The sequence below is a fragment of the Leptosomus discolor genome, chromosome 19 (assembly GCF_034619465.1).
Source record: "Leptosomus discolor isolate bLepDis1 chromosome 19, bLepDis1.hap2, whole genome shotgun sequence".
NCBI classification, from domain to species: Eukaryota; Metazoa; Chordata; class Aves; order Leptosomiformes; family Leptosomidae; genus Leptosomus; species Leptosomus discolor.
In genome coordinates, this window is record NC_141409.1 from 7,429,400 (window position 1) to 7,448,305 (window position 18,906).

Consider the following 18,906-nt stretch of genomic DNA (forward strand, 5'->3'; position numbering starts at 1 on the left):
AGCCACTGGCAGAGCCCGGGGTGCTGCGGGGAGGCGGCCGGGCAGGAAGGATGCAGCCATCCGGCCGGGGCTGGGGCGCTGCCAGCACAGCTGAGCTGGGGCTGGGGCTTGCTTTGTGCCGGTGGGGACAAGGGGACAGGCAGTTTGGGATGCTATGGCCTAAAGCCATGCAGTGGGGAGCACGGTAACCCATCTCCATCCCTCTTTAGGTGTGCTGTGAGCGTGCCTCAGTTTCCCCAGGTGCTGAGCAGGGCGGTGTGGGGCTGGGAGAGGGGTCCCTGCGGTGCCCAGTGGGCCCAGGCACCCTGCCCTCCTCCCCAACACGGCCCTGGGGTGCTTGGTGATGGGTTTTTAGATGCTTTTCCTCTGGCTGGGAGGCCTGAGGTCACCCAGTAAGTTGCAGGTGAGGGAGAAGATGCTGTGCTGGGGCTGAATGGGGTGTATGGGGCTGCACATGCAGCCACCCCGCAGCCGCAGCCACCCTCCCGTCTGTCCCCCTGCAGCCACCGCCATCCCAGGGTCCATCTCCGAGGGCCTCTTGCTGATCATCCTGCAGTGTCACCGCGGGGAGAGGGGTGCGGAAGGGACAGGGGTGCCGGTGCCTGGTCCTGGTCCCCATCCCCCGGGTGAGCACCCGTCCCCGCGGTCCCCAGGAGATGGCAGTGCTCTGTCATGGGAGATGTCTGCTGCTCACCCCGGGGTCACGGACATCTCCGGGGACATCCTGGCTGGTGGGGACAGGCTTCGCTGGCTTCACTGGCAGGTCCCCCCTGCCCGCGGCTGTGGCTTGGGATGGAGACCACCCCCGGGGGCCTGTGCTCACCCCCGCACGGGGCTCCCGGCTCCCAGCCGTGCCGTTCGCGGTGTGAGGGCTCTCACCTCGGGCAGCAGCCGCTGCCACGCGTGGGAGGAATGGGGCAGGGGGGGCAGAAGTGGCCCCCGGCCACTCTATGGCTCTCACCTCGACGGTGCTTCGCTGTGAACCCTGTCGCCCAGGCAGCTCTGTCCTGGGGGACCTCCCAGCCCCAATCCTGCCTGCCAGGCAGGGATGTCCAGGCAGTCCCCAGCTGTGACCTGGCCAAGGGTAAGGACAAGGCAGGCAGCAGTGCTGTGGGGACCCCCCCATCTGCCCCATGGCCTCAGAATGGGCATCCAGGCAGTCACCAGCCTGGGACACGGTGACCCCGCTGGGGTGCTGGCTGGGGGCAGCGTGGGCTGAACGTCGGGGTGATGCGGGGCAGCCTCCATCCCCATCGCCTGGGGCAGCGCCCGTCCCCATCGCCTGGGGCAGCCCCCTCCTTGTTGTGCGCGTCGGGCTATCCCGCAACAGCGGGCACGGGCGTATTTTGGGGGGGGGGGATGCACCCCGCTCGAACCCCTCCACTCACCAACACCAGCCCGGAGGGGCGCGGCGGGGGGGGGGGGGTGGTGGTGGTGGTGGTGTCCTGGGGACACGCGTCCCAGTGCTCCCCCTCCCCCGGTGGTCGGGGCGCTTCCAGCGCACCCCTCCCGAGGTGATGCCCCGCACTGCGCTGCGGGGAAACTGAGGCACGGTCCCTTCTCCCCCCCCCCCCCGCTCCGTGGCGGGCAGCTGCCGCTCCCCCCGCCCCCCATCCCACCCCCCCACCCCCCCCCCGCCGCCGGCACGGCCCCAGCGCCGCCAGCGGCATTTCCTCCCGGCGCGGAGCCGCGCCGCCCGCGGACCCTCCTCCTCCTCCTCCTCCTCCTCCTCCTCCTCCTCCGAAGGGAGTCGGTTTCCTGCCGCCGCCGCCGCCCGGCACTCGGCGCTGGCTCCCGGGGAGCGGCCGCAGGCGGACATGGGCCCCGGCGCTGCCCCGCTCCTGCCGCTGCTGCTGGCTCTGCTCGGCCGCCCGGGTGAGTGGGGCTGGGGGGGCGCGGGGGGGGGGGGGGGGGGTGTCACTGGGGCGAGGGGACACCCCGGGATGGGACCCACCGGACGGCAGCGGGATCCACCGGGGACTCCGTCCCGCAGCGTTCCGGGTTCCCGGGGCTGGTGGAGGCGGGGGGGGAGCAGTGGGTCCGCTGCTGAAGGGGTCCCGCGGGCAGTGTCACCCCCAGGAGAGAAGGTTTGAGGGGGGCAGCCCCGGGGGGGAAGGAGGGACACACGTGTGTGTCCCCCCCAGCCCCGGGGGGGACACGCAGTGCAGCCCTGCCGCTCCCCAGGACCCCCTGAAATCCAGGCTGCGTCACTGGGACTCGGGAGGCGTCAAAGGCGCCGCTGCTGTGCCCCAACCGAGGCGACGGCACCAGGGGGGTTTGGGGTGGCTTCCCGGCACTGTGGGTTGTGTGTGGTCAACCGAAGAATGGGAAAAACCCTGTAAAGCCCCATGTGGGCCATGGGGACAGAGCTGGGGGCTCCTCCACCTCTGGAGCAGTTGGGCAGGGAAGAGCTAAAGCCGCCCCAGAGTCCACGCAAAGCCACAGGGGGAATTTCAAGGGGAGCCATGCCCGGGGACACCCGTGCTGGATGGAGGGCAGGGAGCTGGGGGACCCGGGGACGTGACCCGCTGGCAGAGGGAAGCAGCAGCAGGCCGGGGAGGCCAGGGCTGGCGGCACTGAGTGTCCTTGGCTGGGTCGGTCCCTCCTGGCCACCGTGGGGGCCAGCGGCGGTGGGTGCTGCTGGGGCGTCCCCGCTGCCAGGCTCAGCACCTGCTCGCTGCCTACGGTCAGCCCCTGCCCACTGCCCGGCAGCTGTGCCAGGCAGCCCCTGTCCGGCCAGGCTGTGCCGTACGGGCCGTGTCACCATAGCTGTGCCGTGCGGTCCCCGCTCTGTGCAGATGTACAGCCAGTTCCGTGTCCTGTGTAGCTGTGCAGTACAGTCCTCGTCCTTTAGCTGTGTGTGCCCTAAGCTCCATGCCCTCCGTAGCTGTGCCACACCGTCCTCATCCTTTAGCTGTGCCGTAAGGTCCGTGTTCTCTGTAGCTGTGCCATACAGTCCCTGTCCTATGGCTGTGCCCTGCGGTCCCCCTCCTACATATATGTGCACTAAGATCTGTATCCTCTGTAGCTATGCGATATGGTCCCCATCCTGTAGCTGTGCCATATGGTCCACATCCTATACAGTTGTGCCATAGAGGCCCTGTACCTCTCTATCTGTCATGTATAGTCCCTGTACCACTTATCTGTGCCATCTGGTCCCCATCCCACATAGCTGTGCAATGTCGTCTCTGTCCTACGTAGCTGTGCCGTATCGTCTGTGTCCTTTGTGTTTGTCCAGTACAGTCTCCATCCTATATGGCTGTGCCATACAGTCCTTGCACTCACAGGGCTGTGCTATATGGGCTGAGTCCTATGCAGCTATGGCATCTGGTCCCCATCCTGAGTCGCTGTGCCATATGGTCCCTATCCTATTTAGCTGCACTATATGGTCCCCATTCTCCTATACAGTTGTGCTATGCGGTCCCCATCCGACATAGGTGTTGCATACTGTCCCTGCCCTATGTAGCTGTGTAATGCAGTCCTTGTCCTAACTATGCTATACGGTCCCTAGCCTATGTAGCTGTGCCATACAGTCCCTGTCCTATGTAACTACGCTATACAGTCCCTGTCGTACGTGACTGTGCCTGTAGGGTCCCAGTCCTGTGTAACTCTGCCGTATAGACCATGTCCTGTTCATCTGTGCCGTACCACCCCAAACCTATGCACTGTGCTATATGGTCCCTATCCGATGTGGCTGTGCCTCGTTGTCCCTGTCCTATGTAGCTGTGCCGTATGGTCCCCATCCTGAGTAGCTGTGCTCTATGGTCCCTGTGCTGTGTAGCTGTGCTGAATGATCCCCATCCTGCGTAGCTGTGCCGTACGGTCCCCGTCCTGTCTGCCTGTGCCACACACACCACGTCCTGTCTGGCTGCTGCCTCTGCCCCTGGCAGGGACCCACGGGGCTGGGGGTGCCCACGGTGGGTGTAGTGCCGGGGGCCCTCGTGGACACAGCAGGCTTCCAGAGGCAGGGGACTTTGTGCCTCTCTGGCAGGGACTGGTGCTGCTCCCCGCAGGGTGAACACGGTGCTGGTTGTCCCTTCTTGTCCCTGGGAGAGGCTGCTTGGTGCCCATCCTGACTTAGAGAGGGGCAGGAATGATGTGGCCTGTGGCAGCCCCAAAGCCTGGTCCCATCCACCCCACCATCTGAGCCCTGACGCCACCGCCACAGGGTCCAACAGCCAGCGGTGGCTTGGAGGGTGACAACCCCACCTCAAATTTGCAGCGCGGGGTCCAACCCCATTCCTGACTCGGGCTGAGACCAGCCAGCTCGTTACACAAGTGCCGAGGCGGCGCAGCCGGATGCCGGGATGTTGGAGCGGCACTGCCCGTCCCATGGGGCATCCTGCGCCGCCAGAGCCACCCCAGCCCCGCACCCCCCAGCCTGGCACCCCTGGTCGTTGCTCTCTGCCCAGGGACTTTGATCTGCTCCCGAAAACCCAGGAATCACCGTCTGCCACCAGCCCTGACCCATGGGGGAGCCGCGGTGGGGTGGTCCCCACTCCCTGGTCTCGGTTGCGCTGGAGTGAGGGAGAGGGCGGGCGGCTGGAAAAACATAAAGTGGATTTTCTTTCTTTCTTCCTTTTAATTTTTTTTTTTCCCTTTCCTGGAGTACAAAAATAACAGTGCCTTATCTGATCGCCCCGGCGGCCCAGCTGAGCCCCCTTATCTGATCTTGACATAATGCTGGAGCCCGCTGCTTTCCCCAGGGACTGGCGATGCCTGACTGGCACCGCTGCCCCGCATCCCCTCCGCTGGCATCCCTGCCCTGCGCGGGGAGCGAGCCCGGCTGCGGCCCCCCTGACCCTGCCTCACCTCCCCGCGGGATGCTGCCGGAGGTGTGACGAGCTTGCCCGTCCTCTGCCCAGCAATGCCGCGGACGGTGCGGCCGTTGCCCTGTGCCGTCGGGGCAGGAGCAGAAGGGAAGAGGGACTCAGCCTGCGACACCCAGATAAGCGGCTGTTTATCTTCCTCCCGATGCTGCCGGCCATGTGGCCGCCGCGCTGGGGGGAGGAAGCGCCGGACAATAGGTGGGCCCGCGGCAGCGTCACCAGGGGGGTCTGCGCCGTGACCCTGCCGCCGTGGCTGCACCATCTCGACGGCGAGACGCGGGCCGAGGATGCTGTGATGGGCACGACATGGCACGAGCGACCTTTTGCTGGCTGCCGCATCCCAAAGCCTCGATGACCCAGAGCATCACATCCCCCAGCCTCAGTCCGGGGGGAGCTGGGTGGCCCTGGCGCGGGGGTCCAGTCACCTCCAGGTGCATTGGCTGGAGCCAGCAGGGGTGGAAAAGGATGGGATGGGGAGGGATGGAGCTCAGTGGCCAACTCCAAAGCAAACACTGAGCCCCAGGCACCATCTCCCCATGGGAAGCCCCCAGCTGTGGCTGCGGGGCTCCATCCTGCCCCTGCGAGGGGACACCCATGGGTGCAAGCAGGTCCCCCAGGAGAGCTCCCGGCACAGGGGCCAGCTTGAGGACAGCCTGGCCGCAGCAGGTCTGCTCAGGGCAGGGGAAATGGCTGAGGCAAACGGGGATTTACAGGATCAGGCCTTCAAACGACTGTTTGCACTCAGGATTTCCCTTGGCAGCCGCCCGCCGGCCCCGCTCGCTCGCGCACCACGCGGGGGGTTCGGGATGGGGCAAAGCTCGCGCCTCGGCGCCGGCGGAGGATGAGCTTTACGACCATTTCCATACCTGGGCTTCCCGCTTTCCTGCAGCATGGGGGATACGGGGGGGCTTCCGCCACCGCCCGAGCGTTCGGGGCAGCCAGGCGTGAGTTTTGGCACGCGGCAGTGCCGAGCGGGGACAGTGGATTTTTCCAGGCCGGATCCGAGGGTCATTAACGTGATTGCGGCAGGGGCTGGCAGCAGCAGACGAGCCCCGAGCAAACACGTAGCAGATGGTCCCGCGGGCGTTGTGCCGGCGGTGGGGCCGCGGTGACGCCGTGCCGGGGCCGCGGGGGCAGCGCCGGGGCTGGCGTCGCGATGCAGCCCCCTCCGCATCATGTTCCCTCCGTGTCATGTCCCCCCACATCCGCGCAGCGCAGACTGACGGTCTCTTGTTTTCCTCCCAGCCCCCGGGAGAGCCGAGGGCTGCGACCTGCAGCCGGTGACAGCGAAGCCACCCATCACCCTGTCCTACACCACCAGCACGGTGCCGCGGGGCTGCATCAGCCGCAGCTCCCTGGGCGCCAGCCATGAAGTCCACATCCTCAGCATCGAGTGGTCCAAGGTGAGCGAGCGGGGTCCCGGCAGGTCACCCCGGCACTGTCACCTTGGCACTGTCACCCGAGCACTGTCCTGCTGGGCAGGGTGTCCTGGCTGTCAAAAGTGTTGCCTCTAACACAGCGCAGCGAGAGGACCCGGATTAACCTCTTCCATTGCACCTTCACCGAGCTTCCCCTCCCAGGGCAGCCATGGGAGCCTCTGGCCCCGACGGGACTTTAAAAGTCTTTAGAGGCAACTTTTCTAACAGTCCATGCTGCCAGGGCCATCCCTGCACTGGATGTCCCAGTAACCCCTGTTATCCCACACGAGCACCTGATGGGGATCACACCAGGGAGGGATGGAGGAAGGAATGGAAGGAAGGATGGAGAGAGGGAAGGAGGGATGGAGGGAGGGACAGGGGGAAGGATGGAGTGAGACACATCACTTGGAGGCGGCCAGGCAAGCAGAAACCTGTCCGCCAGCGTTGGCACGGCCTGCGGAGGGGCAATAACCGCATTGTGGGTGCCCCGGGGATCTTTCGGGGGAGGACAGGCACAGAGGACAGCAGCAGGGCTGGAGCTGCATCCCCAGCTGGCACTGGTACTGGTTGGCATGATTGGGTGGGTTTGTACCAGCACATGGGTTTGCACGGCTGCTCTGCAGCACGGCCCGGCTCCCCTCGTGCTAGCTGTGCCCCGGCAAACCCAGCACCCGATTTTGGCACAGCCCTGGGCTGCCCGGCGCCATGCTCCCCCCTGTCGCCGCCTCCCAGCTCTCCCAGTTCTGCTTTTCACAGGGAGGAGGGAGCTGGGCTGGGAGCCGCTGGGGAGGGTGAGTTTTGCAAGGGCCCTTCTTCCCCAGCCGGTGTGACCTGGCCCTGGCACCCTGAGTAAGCGCTGGGGCCGGGGGTGCCCCAGGGTTGTCACCGGCGGCGGCGGGGGGACATGCCCTGATGTCACGGCTGCGGCACCGAGCCCTGCTGCGCACTGGGGAAGCCGGGCAGGGACCCGGCTCCACTTATAGAAGAATTACTGGAAGCCACTTTCTATAAGCCGATCCCCACGATGCAAAAGAAAAAGAAAAAAAATAACCCGAAAGGCGGCGTCGGGGCAGCGGCGAGGCTCCCGCCGCTCGCGCAGCCGAACAATGGAGCGTCGCAAAACACGCGGCAGGAAAAACAGCCGCCAGCTCCTCCCCGACGCCCGGGGCCACCCGGGGACCCCGACCACCCACGCTCGCCGTGGGGCCACGATCAGGCCAGGATGCCCACGGCCCCGTCCTGCCAGCCCCGTGCCTGGCACTGGTGGCTGCTTCCACCTCCCTGGTTCCCGGCTGGTTTTCCCTGCCCGCCGCCTGGCTCAGCACTGGCGAGCAGTGATTTGGGTGGCTGTTGCCAAACCCAGCACCTGGCGTTTTGGCTTCCCCATCTGGATTTCTGGCTGGAGGCCACAGGGCAGTGCCGGCCACGGGCCTCTGGCACCCCTGTGCACCAGTACGGCCAGTCTTGAACCTGGAGTGGCTGCATGGTTCTGAGATGGGGCTAGGAAACCCACAGGGGGATGTCCTGGTGCCTGAGTTGGGGATGCTCCAGTCTTCCGTGGGGGACACCCCAGTACCTACAGTGTTGATGCTTTGGTGCCCAGAGTGGTGATGCCCTGGCCCCAGTGTGAGGATGCTCTGGGTGCTGGTGTAGGGATGCCTCAGTTCTGGTGTGGGGACATGCCAGTCAGCAGTAGGGTGACACCCTGGTCCCCAGTGCAGAGATTACCCAGTCCCTGACACAAGGATACCCTGGTCCCCCAAAGAGAGGGGTGCCCTGGACCCCAGTATGGGGATGCCAGTGCCCCTGAGGTGGGGATGCCCTGTTCCCTTGCTCGGGGGGTGTTTGCCCGCATGGTGTGGGTACACATCCACGTGGCACCTCTGTGTCCCCTAGCCTGACCCCTAAACACGTCCATGGCTGCCTCCTGCATGGCTCATGCTTGGGGCCAGCCTGAGGGCTCTCCCTGCTGCCTCCAGCTCCTGGGGCAGGTGGGGTGGCTGGGGAGGAGACAGCAACTGGGGCTCGGTGGCCACAGTGGTGACACTCTCCCCTTCCCTCCCAGGCCTCTGCTTTCCCGCTGAAGGTGTCCGTCGTGCCGCGAGCCGGTGGCTGCACCCGGTCAGCGGTGCTCGTCCTCTTGTGCGCCCGCTGCTCAGCCACCATCACCTCCTCCCAGTGCCCAGACCTGGTTGTCCACACCGTGAGTGTCACAGCCCTGTGCCAGGATCAATGGGGCGGGGCGGGGGGGGGAGCAGGGCTGGGTCCACCCCAGGAGACATTTGAGGGGGTTCCTGGAGCGCACTGGTCCCCCCCCATCCCCAGAGAAGATGCTGATGGTGCCTCAGGGAGGAGGGGACACGCCTGGCCGCTGCTGGCGGCGCTGAGCATGGGGCTGGCCAGGCAGGGAATGACGCACAGGGCTGGAAAAAGCTCCCGTTTCCTCCGGCCGGCGGGAGGAAGGTCAGGGATGGGGTTTGGCTCCAGCAAGCTGAGCCGGGACCGGGCGCTTTGTTAGCAAAATAAACCTCCTGCTTTGTTTGTGGCTAATAATAAAGTGGGCTGAGCCCTCCGCGTGCCGCCGGCCGCCCGCGCCAGTCCCAGCCTGTGGCCCCAAAAACCCGCGTTCATCCGCGGTGACCCCCAGCCACAACGGAGCTGGGGCTCCAGGGATGCCTGCCTGGCTTAGCTTTGTGTTCGCATCCTCCATGCCAGGGGAAGGGCTTTCCACACTTTCCCCACACCAGCCCATGCTGGGGAGGGATGCACCTTGCCCCCCCCCAACCCAGCTCAGGCTGCAGTTCCCCCCGCAGGACGCCCACCTTGGCCCAGGGACCACCAGAGCACTGGACTTTGAGCCACCCGTGGCCACCAGTGAGGGGCAGCTGCTGGCCTGGGCTCGGGACACCTATGGGGGTATCACATCCTACAGCAAGCTGCGGGACCCCCGCTGGGTCCAGCTCCGCCTGGGAGAAGGTACATGGGGCTGGGGGCTGGTGCTGGGGGGCTGGGGTGGGCAGCGATGCTCTTCCTGCTCCCGAGGGGTGACAACCCGCTGGGGCTAAGCAAGGTCCTGGGGGAGATGCTATGGGGACCAATGCCCTTGGCCTCAAGCATCTCCCAACTGGTTTGTTTTTGGTGACACCCCCACCCCCCTGACCTCCGCAGATGCCAGCAGCCCCCTGGACTGCGTCCCCCAGGAGCACTTCAACGCCATGCTGCACCTCGAGACAGAGGTTGTCTTCCACGGGGTGAAGGGCTGCTCCTGTGGGGACACCCAGAGCACCAGGGCTGCCCACATCATCCGCCTGCAGCCCCAGCCCAGGTACCACGCAGCGCTGGCGGTGGGAACCATGGGGGTGGCCGGGGGGGGTGGGGTGGGACAGGGGGTGAAGCGGTGGGACAGGCAGTGGGACATGCTTGGAGATGCTCAGAAAGGGGTTGGGGTGTCTCACAGGCAGAGCCCCCCTATCCCAAGGTGGGTATGGGACCTGCTGGTGTGGGATGCTGATGCTGGTGGCGGGGGGGGGATATCTCATGGTTTTGCAGCTTCCCCGTCACGGAGGTGAATGTCTCCCTGAGCTGTCCCGAGAGACCCGTGAGCAAACAGATCCTCATCCTGCAGAGCCGGGTCAACCTCACCTGGTCCGTCTCCGTCAACAACTGCGACGTCCAGTTCCTGGTAGGGCTGAGCGGGATGTGTGTCCCCCCCACCTCCCCTGCCAAGGGGGCTGCCAGATGCCCAAGAGATGCTAGTGGCACAGGGAGGGTGACAGGAGGGCACCTGGGGACATTGGGCATGGGGAGGTGGCAGCCCCCTCGCTGCAAGCCCTCCTAACAGGGACGAACCCAGAAGCCATCCCTGCCTTGAGCATCCCCGTCCCTGCTCAGCCCTTCCCTGTGCTGCCCACGCCCCCCCCTCCCCTTCCCCATAGGTCTCTGGGAACTACAAGATCGTGCCCATGGTCTCGATGCCGCTCCCTGGGGAGGTCCTGCCTGACACGGAGCAGGGCCTTATCGCCAAAGCCTTCGAGAGGAACTGCAGTGTCATCGCCTCCTACTCCATCATCCCCCCCAGCACCCACATCAGCCTGGAGATCCAGGAGCACGGTGAGGCCCCCAATGCTCCAGGGATGGTGGGATGGGGATGGGGGGGATCCCACTGCCCACACTCCTCAGCACCCACCATCTTCTCATCCCGCAGAGACGGTCAGGAGGGCGCCTGTGACACCCACCCTCCCAGCCCCCACCGCTGACTCGATGCCCAACATACTGCTGCTCATGCTCCAGCCCTGGAAGTGCACAGATGAAACCATGGAGATCGTCATCGCCAGGTCCTACCTGGAGGTGAGGGGGGGTGGTGGGGTGTCCCAATGCCTGCCAGGATCACCCAGGGGGGGCGTGGGGGGTTGCATCCTGCTCCGGGTGCTCGGGGTGGGTGGCACAGGGCTGTCCCCAGCTGGTGGGTGACCGCAGGGTGCTTTTCTCCCAGCCCATCAAGGACGTGGTGAACATCACCCTGAGGGACATCAGCTGCCAGGCAGAGAAAAACGCCACACACTTCATGCTGAAAACCTCCCTCAGCCACTGCGGCACCTCGCTGGAGGGCAGGGGCCACGCCAACAACGAGGTGAGGGGGGGACCCAGCCAGGGCGCTGCCCCCAGCCCCATTGATGCCCCATAGGGGCTTCAGTGATGCCCAGTGAGCTTCTCCACTGGGACCTCCTTGCTTTTGCGTGGCTGGAAACATCCTGCTGCAGCCCAGGGCTGAGCCCTGCTGGTGGGGGCTGGTGGAGATGGGGAGGGTGTGGGTGGGACTCCCATCCCGTGGTGGGACATCCCCCCCCCCTCCAATCCCATGCCAGTGGAGACAATAGCCCCCAGCAGTGGGGACCACTTGGCTGACCCAACCTTCCCCACCTTCTCACAGCTCATCCTCAACCTGGCCAAGGGCACAGCGCTTCGGAGTGTGCGGGTAAGATCCGGGTTTCCCAGTGGGCCTGGGGGTGGGACCATGGGAGAAGGGTGCTGGTGCCACTACCGGCTGGGTGCTGGTGCCGGGGGGGAGGGGGTGGAGGTGGCCTCAGCACCGTCCCCGCTTGCAGGTGGCCTTCCAGTGCAAGATCCCAGGGGAGCTCTTCCTGCGCCTCTTCGCCACTGCTGCCTTCGAGGCGCCGCAGACGGAGCTGGAGGTCAACAAGGAGGCCTTTGTGCAGGTACCACCACCAGACCGGTGTGTGTCCCAGCTTTGGGGGGGTGGGGTCCAGCCATCCCCAGGCCAGTGACCCTGACGGTGTCCATTCCTCCCCGCCGTGGCAGGCGTCCATGCGGTGGGAGGGCCACCCGGCCGACCTGCAGCTGGAGTGCTGGCTGGTGGCACCGGGGCGGGAGCCGGAGCTGCTGGTGCGGGGCGGGGAGGCGCGCGGCGCGGGGGTGGCCGTGCTGGAGGGCCCCCCCAGCAGCCGTGGGAGGAAGGTCTGGCGCTTCCGCTTCACCTACGCCATCCCCGAGGGCGGACGTGTCCCCTTCTCCGCCACTCTCAAGTGCAAGGCCAGCTTGCAGGTCAGCGTGAGTAGCCCCCCCCTACACACTCCATGATGCCACCATGCTGGTCCCCACCATCGGTGATGGCAGCCTGGTGGGTTTGCCTCACACCGCTGGGTGGCAGAGCCCGGTGGGGAGCAGCTACCCAGTCCCCAAAAAGCCTGGGCGCTCCCAGCCCTGCCCCCTGCCAGGGTGTGGGTCTCCCCCTCTTCTCACCCCAACCTCCACCTCTGCAGAACAACACCACCTTTGAGAAGGTCCTGGAGGTGACAGTGAAGGACAGCTGGCGGCCGCCCAACAGTGAGTTTGGGGCAGGGGAGGGGGCCGGGGTGGGGTTGGGGGTGGGAAAGGGACACCCCCAAGCGTGGTGGTGCTGATGGCCTCATGGTCCTGCAGATCGTGGGCTGGGGCTGGCCGCTGTGCTGGGCATCACCTTCGGCGCCTTCCTCATCGGAGCGCTCCTCACCGCCGGGCTCTGGTACATCTACTCGCACACCCGTGAGTATCCACCACCCCTGGGGACCCCCCACAGTGGGATGGAGGGAGGGGGCACACACATGTCCCTTGCTGGGTTGCCCATGTTCCACCCCCCCAGCCCAAAACCCCTCGCCAAGGTCCGCAGTGAGCCAGGGACCAGGCTGCTGCGTTGCCATCATCTGTACAGCCCTCCTGGCAATGTCACAGGGCAATAACACTGCTTGGGGTGATCACAGCTCCCCAGGGTCCCCCCTTCCGCCCTGGGGTGGCCCCTGCCACCTGCCCTCCTTCCTGCTCCTGGTGCCACCGTGGTCCCCCATGCCCACCTCCATCCCCGGGGCTCCGGGGCCAGCTGGGGAGTGATCTGGGAGGGTTCATGCATGGGGGCTGGAAGGTCTCATGGGGATGAGCCACGGCCACCACTGGCCGCCCTGAGTCTGGTTTCCCCTTGGTGTTTCTCCCCTGGCCCCGCGGCGGGCGGCGTGAGCCAGGTCCCATCTCCAAACTGCAGCCCGTTTCCAGCACGGCGCCGGCCTCGGAGAGCAGCAGCACCAACCACAGCATCGGCAGCACCCAGAGCACCCCCTGCTCCACCAGCAGCATGGCCTGACCCCCCCAGGCTCCCCCCAGCCCCCAGCCCCCAGACTTGGGGACCGACCCTGGCCCCATTAAGCTATTTTTATCACCCTAAATCTCAGGCCGAGCCTGGAGGGGGCCTCCGTTACTCATTCAGTGAATGCTTTGGTCCCCCGAAGGCAGCCCACGCCGGGAGGGGGGGGCATCCTGCCACCCCCCCGGGGTCCCCTGCGGCTGGGTGCACTGGGGAGGCAGAGAGCAGCTATTGCTAAAGCCCCCCTCAAGGCTCCCCATCAAATGGGGGGGGGGGGGGAAGGCAAAAGTGGGTGCCCCAGGACATGCCCCAGCACTTGGGGTGACCCCTGCGCCCCTCCTGCGTCCCCCCAAGAAGGCAGCGGGCACCACTGGAAGCAGCAAGAGGTTTATTTGGGGCGGGGGTGTGGGGCTGCTGCCCCCCCCCGGGGCAATGGGCAGAAACCATGCCCCCCCCCCCCAGCTCCCCGTCCAAGTTACAAACTCTTATTAATAATAATAAAAATCTCCCCTACGTTAAATTAGTCGTGCCCTGATGCCAAGCCTCACCATGGCTTGAGGTTCCCACCCACCCCCCGCCCAAACCTGCCCACCCCCCAGGCGCCAGGCCCCCAGCCCAGCCTGGGGCAGCCCCCCAGAGCCTGGGGACCACCCCTCTGCCCCCGAGTCAGTCTTACCAAAGTGGGTTGGGGGTCAGGAGCATCCCCCCCCCCCCCCATGGCCAGTGTCCCAGGGGGGCACAGGCGAAAGGCACTGGGGTGAAAAGGGCCGAGCCGGGATGGGATTGGGGGTCCCACGTGTGTGTCCCCCCCTCCCTGGCCGCCTCCAAGCATCATCGGGGGCAGAATCGGCGCTTCAAGTAAACAGAGGTGCAAAGCCACATCATCCCATCCCCCCCAGTTACTGGGAGAGCGCGGGGTCAAGCAGCCGGAGGACCCCTCCCACCAAGTGCAGGCTGCCGGTGACAAGGACACGGATGGCGGCTGCCTCTTGCAGCAGCACGGCCCCGCTGCTGGCAGCGGGGTGGGGGTGAGCCCCCATGGTGGGCGCCGCCAGCCAGGGGTCCCGGCCCTGTGCCACCCACCGCAGCGCCTGGGCCAGGCAGGGGAAGACAAGGGCTGAGGAATTGAGGGGTCGTGGGGCTGGGGGGACCAGGAGCAGAGTGCCTCGGGCAGGGGCCGGCTGCAGCAGCCCCCCCACCTGCATGGGGGCCGGGAGCCAGGGGTCCTGTCCCCCCTTCTCCTCCAGCAGCCGGGTCCATGTCTGCTGGTTCTCCAGGCAGCGAGTCAGGGCGTTCTCCTGCGTCACGTTGAAGTTTTGTTGGTCTGGGAAGGGATGGGGGTCAGGGATTAAGTCAGGGCCGAGAAGGGGTCAGGTATGGGGAGGGCTGGGGGAGACCCCGGTTCCCTGGCACTCACCCAGATTGCTGACCGACACCTCCATGAAGTTGGGGCAGAAGACAGCGTAGTCGAAGTGGCAGGGCTGTGGGGAGCAGGGCGGGGGGTCAGCGCTGTGGGACCCCTCAGGACCCACCCACAGGATTTCCACTGGGACCAGTCCCACACCATCCAGGGAGGGGGTGATACGAGTCATCCCCCCTGGCACCCAGGGCTGCGAGACCCCTTTGGCAGGGGAGGTGGGTGCACCGAGGTGGGATACAACCAGAGACAGGAGGGTGGACAGACAGACGGCACAGGGATTCAGCTCCACCTCGCAGCTCCCAGCACCCACAGCAAAGCAGGTCCCAGCACAGGCAGAGAACCCCAGCGTCTGGGTGCTGTGACAACCCTCCTGCACCCCCCCAAAACCCCTCACCAGCAGCAGCTTGAGCAGCGCAGCCGTGTCCCGGTCCCCCGTGGCGTTGAAGAGCAGCACGCGCACCTCGGAGCCGCTGCGGGGAGAAAGGGCGGGTGGCCCGTGCCCCACAGGGACCCCCAGCACCACCACCGCGCCCCACCGTGTGTGTGTGCCCCCCTCCCATCACCTCGTGTCCCCTCCTTACTCGTGGGGCTTGTCCTGGTTGAGGGCGGCCTGGTGGAACCAGCGGACGCAGGCCTGGATGCTGCTGGTGGTGTGGGCCCCGTCCAGGTACCACGTCACGGGGCCGTGGGGCAGCACCTGAGTCCGGCCCAGCCACTCCGTGTCCCGCAGGCCTGGCAGAGGGGACACAGGGCATGGCTGGGACCCCAACACCCCCCCTCCAGCACCGGGACCCCCCGTGGGGATCGAAGGCAGGGCAGGCAGCCAGGCTGTGCCCTCCAGCACAGGCAGCACTGGCCGGAGGCCCAGCATGGCCCCCCACACCCCAAACCCTGCAACAAGGCTGGGGGGGGGGTGGATCCCGGCACGGCCATACTGCACCTTGGATCATGGCATCGGTGGGTTGGAAGGCGGGCGCCAGCGGCACGGGCCTCCCTGCCAGCTCAGCACTGAGCGGCACCTCCTTCAGCTCCCCGAGACCTGGGGGGGACAGGCGCCCTGCTGAGACCCCGGGGGCCATGGCGGGGTCCGACCCCCATCCCTATCCCCTTGCCTTACCCTGGCAGCCACGGCGCTGCAGCCAGGTCCGTGCCAGCTGCAAGGCCAGGGCGGCGTTGGAGCGCTGGTGGGCACCCGCCAGCCCCAGCTTCAGCGCGGGGTAACCCCCCTCAAAGGCATCCAGGTCCGGGCAGAGGTAGAGGGGACACTGCAGGGAGAAGAGGCTGAGCTTCCCCCCACCATGGGGTAGCCCCCACCCACCCCACTCACCTCCCGCTCCTGGGCTCGGTCCCTCAGCACCTCCAGCGGCCGCTCTGGCTGCGCCACGGTGAACGCTGGCACACCGGGCTGCGAAGGACAGGGGTGCTCAGTGCCACGGGGGAGCACCCTCCAAAACCGCGAGAGGGGGGAAGACTGCGTCTCCCTACCTTAAAAATGCCTCCTTTCTGCCAGGCGATCTTCTCCATGGTGTCCCCCAGGATGCTGGTGTGGTCGATGCCCAGAGAAGAGACTCCACACACCACCGGCGCCCTGGGGACAGTGTGGCAGTGTCCCTGCCATCCCCCTGCCGCAGGGACACCAGGCCCTGGCAGCCCCAGGGGACAGGCCCAGCCCCACCAGCTCCTACCTGACGATGTTGGTGCAGTCATAGGCGCCGCCAATGCCAACCTCCACCACCGCCAGGTCCACCTGGGGACACGGGGATGCTGGATCCATCACAGGGACACCAGCAGCATGTGTCCCCATGGATTTGGGGTTGCGGGTGGGGCCGGGTCCCTGCCACCGCCCCTCCAAACCCGTCCGAACACGTGCCCCACTTGTGGGGGGACCATCCACTTGGTTGCAGCCATGTCAGCCTGACCAATGCAAGTTCTGCCCCAAGTGGGGGCTGCACCCCATGTAAACCCCTCCCTGAGGTCCCCACCAACCTGACGTCCCCATCACAAGCTGGAGGCCACCACCACCTACCTTCTCCTGCAGGAAGACGTGGAAAGCCATAATGGTGAGGAAGCGGAAGTACGCCGGCATGCTTGCACACGCCGGGTCCTGCCAGGCAGAGCAGGCGTAAGGGGACAGCACAGGGCATCCCCAACCAGCACTGGGGCACACAGCCCCGGGGGAGGGGGCGGGGGGGTGTCCCTGAGGGAGGGAGCACCCCCTACAAGCCCCACTTGCCCCCACCTTGGTCTCCTCCAGGCGGTTGTAGACGAGCCAGAAGTACTTGCTGAAGAGCTCCTTGCTGATGGGCTGCCCATTGATGCGGATCCGCTCGCGCACCTGCACCAGGTGAGGGGAGCTAGGGGGAGCAGAGACGGGGGGGGACACAGTCAGGCACAGCACCACCAGCCCCCCCCAAACCCTTCCAACCCCCCCTGCCCACCTGTAAAAGCCTGTCTTCAGCCCGTAGCTGCGGAGGATGCACTCGGTGAAGGCACACGCCGAGCCCTGGGGAAGATGGCAGCGTTAATCCCCCACCCCCGCCGGGGCAGGGACAAACGGAGCCAGAGACACCGGCGGCTCCCCCCCTCGCCCTCCCAAAGCCCCCACGGCACCGCCCCCCCGCCTCACCTTGCCCTTCGTCCCCGTGACGTGGATGATGTTCAGCCGATCCAGGTCCTCGACCTGCCAGAGGTCAACCACCCCGTGAGACCCCCCGCGGCAGCGAGCACCGAGGGCGGCGACACCGCTGCTGGGATGGTGGTGGGGAACGGGGATGGGGACACCCCCACCCCCCCCACCCCCCACCCCCCCCCCTCACCTTCAGCCCACTCCTCTCCAAAAAACCCCGCATGGCTTCCAGCTGGGCCTGGGGATTGCTACGCTCTCGCTTCACCTGCTGCAAGTAGTTGGCGTTGGTCTGCAGGGTGTTGAGGGTCCGGATGGCATCCTGGAAAGACCCCCGGGGGGGTGGTCAGGATGGCGCCCATCACCACGGCCTCGGCGCTGCGCCCTCCGCCACGGCCCCGGGGGCCAGCCCGCCCCATGCCCGCTGCACCCCAACCCACCCCGTCAGGCTCGGGCCCCTCGGTGTTGCCCGTGGCCACCCACGCCGGCAGCATCTCCGCCATGGCCACGGCTCCGCGGTCGCAGGATCGGGCTACTTATCCGTGGGTGGAGCCCGCCCCGCCCCGGGCACCCCTTGGCCCCACGGGGAGAGGCACGGGGCAGCCCAGCACCCAGCCCCCAGCCCCCCCGCCTCCCCAGCAGGACAAGGCCACCCGCGGGCGGTGCTCCAGCGCCAGCCTGCCCGCCCCGCCGGGGTTTAACGAGAGGCGCAAACGAAGGAACAACAGCTGCGCCCGCACCGAGCACACCGGGCAACGTGGCTGCGCGGCCACGGCGGCTGCCAGAGGTCACCGGTGCCACCGAGCCCCCGGAACTCGCACCGGAGGGACGCAGGCCTGACCCTGGCACCGCCGCGTGCTGCAGCGGGGACCTGGCATGGGACAAGCACATGTCCCCAATGCGGGGACGCCCCCCCCCGAGCAGCGGGACCCAGTCCCGGCAGACGGCGGTGTCGGTACCGGTGGCGCTTCGGGCTCCGGTGAGCGCGGGGCAGGGGCAGGACAGCTCCCGTCTCCCGGGGGGGCTCCGCGCCATCCCTCAGCCTGGGGACCGCCGTTGTCGCCACGACGCCAGGCAGCTGCGCGGGCCCGGGACGCACCGCGGCTGTCGCACCGGCTGCCGCTCCCAGGCCGGGGTCACCCCGGTGCTGCCACGGGGGATGGAGGTTTGCGTGGGGACGGTCGGGCACCGGCCGTCCCCCGCAGAAAGAACGGCGAAACGGTGAGCAGCGGCTGGCGCGGCCCGGGGCTGCGGGAGACGGGCAGCCCCTCGGCCGCCCCGCACGGTACCGGAGCCACCTCGCTGTCCCGGCCCTGGGACCCCCCCGCCCCCGGCTCGGCGGGACGCCCCGGGTCCCAGCGCGGAGCCCGGCTGGGCGCAGCCTCCCGGCGCCCCACCGCACGGCCCCGCCCCCCTCCGCAGCAGCACCCGGTGCCGCTCCCCGCGGCCCCGCCCCGCCCCCCCCTCCGGTACCTGGTAATCCGTGGCGGAGGCGCGCGCCGGCCGCGTGCTGAACCGGCGCCCGGCGGCGGCGGCGGCGACAGCCCGCAGCGCCCCGCGCAGCGCGCGCAGCCCCCGCGACCCCATCCCGCCGCGCCGCGCGCGCGCCCGCCCGCCCGCGCGGCTGCCTGGGGCGGGACCGCCCCGACGCGCTCCCCCGCCCCACCGCGACCTGCCGCCATCTTTGAAGCGGGCGCTACGCCGCCACGTCGCGGGAGGGCGCCATCTTTACGAGGGGCAGCGAGGCAGGCGGGCGGCCGGGCGGGGAACCCTCCCTCCTCCCGCCGAGCCGCCACCGGGGCGGGAGCGTTACGGTGTCCGAACCCCAACGCGAACGCCCCTCCTCGGGGATGACAGAGGTGCCGCTTCACGGCACTCCAGCGCCTTCCTCCGCTTCGGCGAAAGAGCGACACGAGGTTAACCCCAGCCGTCTGGGACAGAACGTGTTTATTCACCCCCGGCAGAAGGCATCTCTCTGGCTTCTT

General features: G+C 67.3%; 2 protein-coding genes across 2 annotated transcripts; one reads left to right on the plus strand and one right to left on the minus strand.

Moving 5' to 3' along the window:
- The first annotated feature begins 1,817 nt into the window (after positions 1-1,817).
- Positions 1,818-12,878, plus strand: ENG (endoglin). Its single transcript, XM_086475774.1, has 15 exons — positions 1,818-1,875; positions 6,075-6,232; positions 8,313-8,450; positions 9,061-9,223; positions 9,416-9,572; positions 9,797-9,929; positions 10,183-10,357; positions 10,452-10,594; positions 10,740-10,877; positions 11,178-11,222; positions 11,353-11,463; positions 11,567-11,809; positions 12,028-12,091; positions 12,188-12,289; positions 12,760-12,878. Exons 1-15 carry the CDS (start codon positions 1,818-1,820, stop codon positions 12,876-12,878), a joined length of 1,947 nt encoding a protein of 648 aa, XP_086331900.1.
- A 748-nt stretch (positions 12,879-13,626) lies between these two features.
- Positions 13,627-18,508, minus strand: FPGS (folylpolyglutamate synthase). Its single transcript, XM_086475881.1, has 15 exons — positions 18,395-18,508; positions 17,115-17,243; positions 16,925-16,978; positions 16,737-16,801; positions 16,538-16,652; positions 16,325-16,402; positions 15,984-16,045; positions 15,784-15,886; positions 15,626-15,703; positions 15,416-15,563; positions 15,239-15,337; positions 14,880-15,030; positions 14,693-14,768; positions 14,296-14,359; positions 13,627-14,202 (listed from the first exon to the last, which is right to left on the minus strand). Exons 1-15 carry the CDS (start codon positions 18,506-18,508, stop codon positions 13,778-13,780), a joined length of 1,761 nt encoding a protein of 586 aa, XP_086332007.1. The 3' UTR covers positions 13,627-13,777.
- Positions 18,509-18,906: the final 398 nt, after the last annotated feature.

What these genes read in the sequence shown, in the direction of transcription:
- ENG (XM_086475774.1), top strand. Translation starts at nt 1,818, where the DNA reads ATGGGCCCCGGCGCTGCCCCGCTCCTGCCGCTGCTGCTGGCTCTGCTC. An exon ending in CCTGGAGATCCAGGAGCACG is followed by an intron (nt 10,358 to 10,451) that starts GTGAGGCCCCCA and finishes CTCATCCCGCAG; the next exon opens with AGACGGTCAGGAGGGCGCCT. An exon ending in GGGGCCACGCCAACAACGAG is followed by an intron (nt 10,878 to 11,177) that starts GTGAGGGGGGGA and finishes ACCTTCTCACAG; the next exon opens with CTCATCCTCAACCTGGCCAA.
- FPGS (XM_086475881.1), bottom strand. Translation starts at nt 18,508, where the DNA reads ATGGGGTCGCGGGGGCTGCGCGCGCTGCGCGGGGCGCTGCGGGCTGTC. An exon ending in GACTGCACCAACATCGTCAG is followed by an intron (nt 15,887 to 15,983) that starts GTAGGAGCTGGT and finishes CACTGTCCCCAG; the next exon opens with GGCGCCGGTGGTGTGTGGAG. An exon ending in AACCAGGACAAGCCCCACGA is followed by an intron (nt 14,769 to 14,879) that starts GTAAGGAGGGGA and finishes TTCTCCCCGCAG; the next exon opens with CGGCTCCGAGGTGCGCGTGC.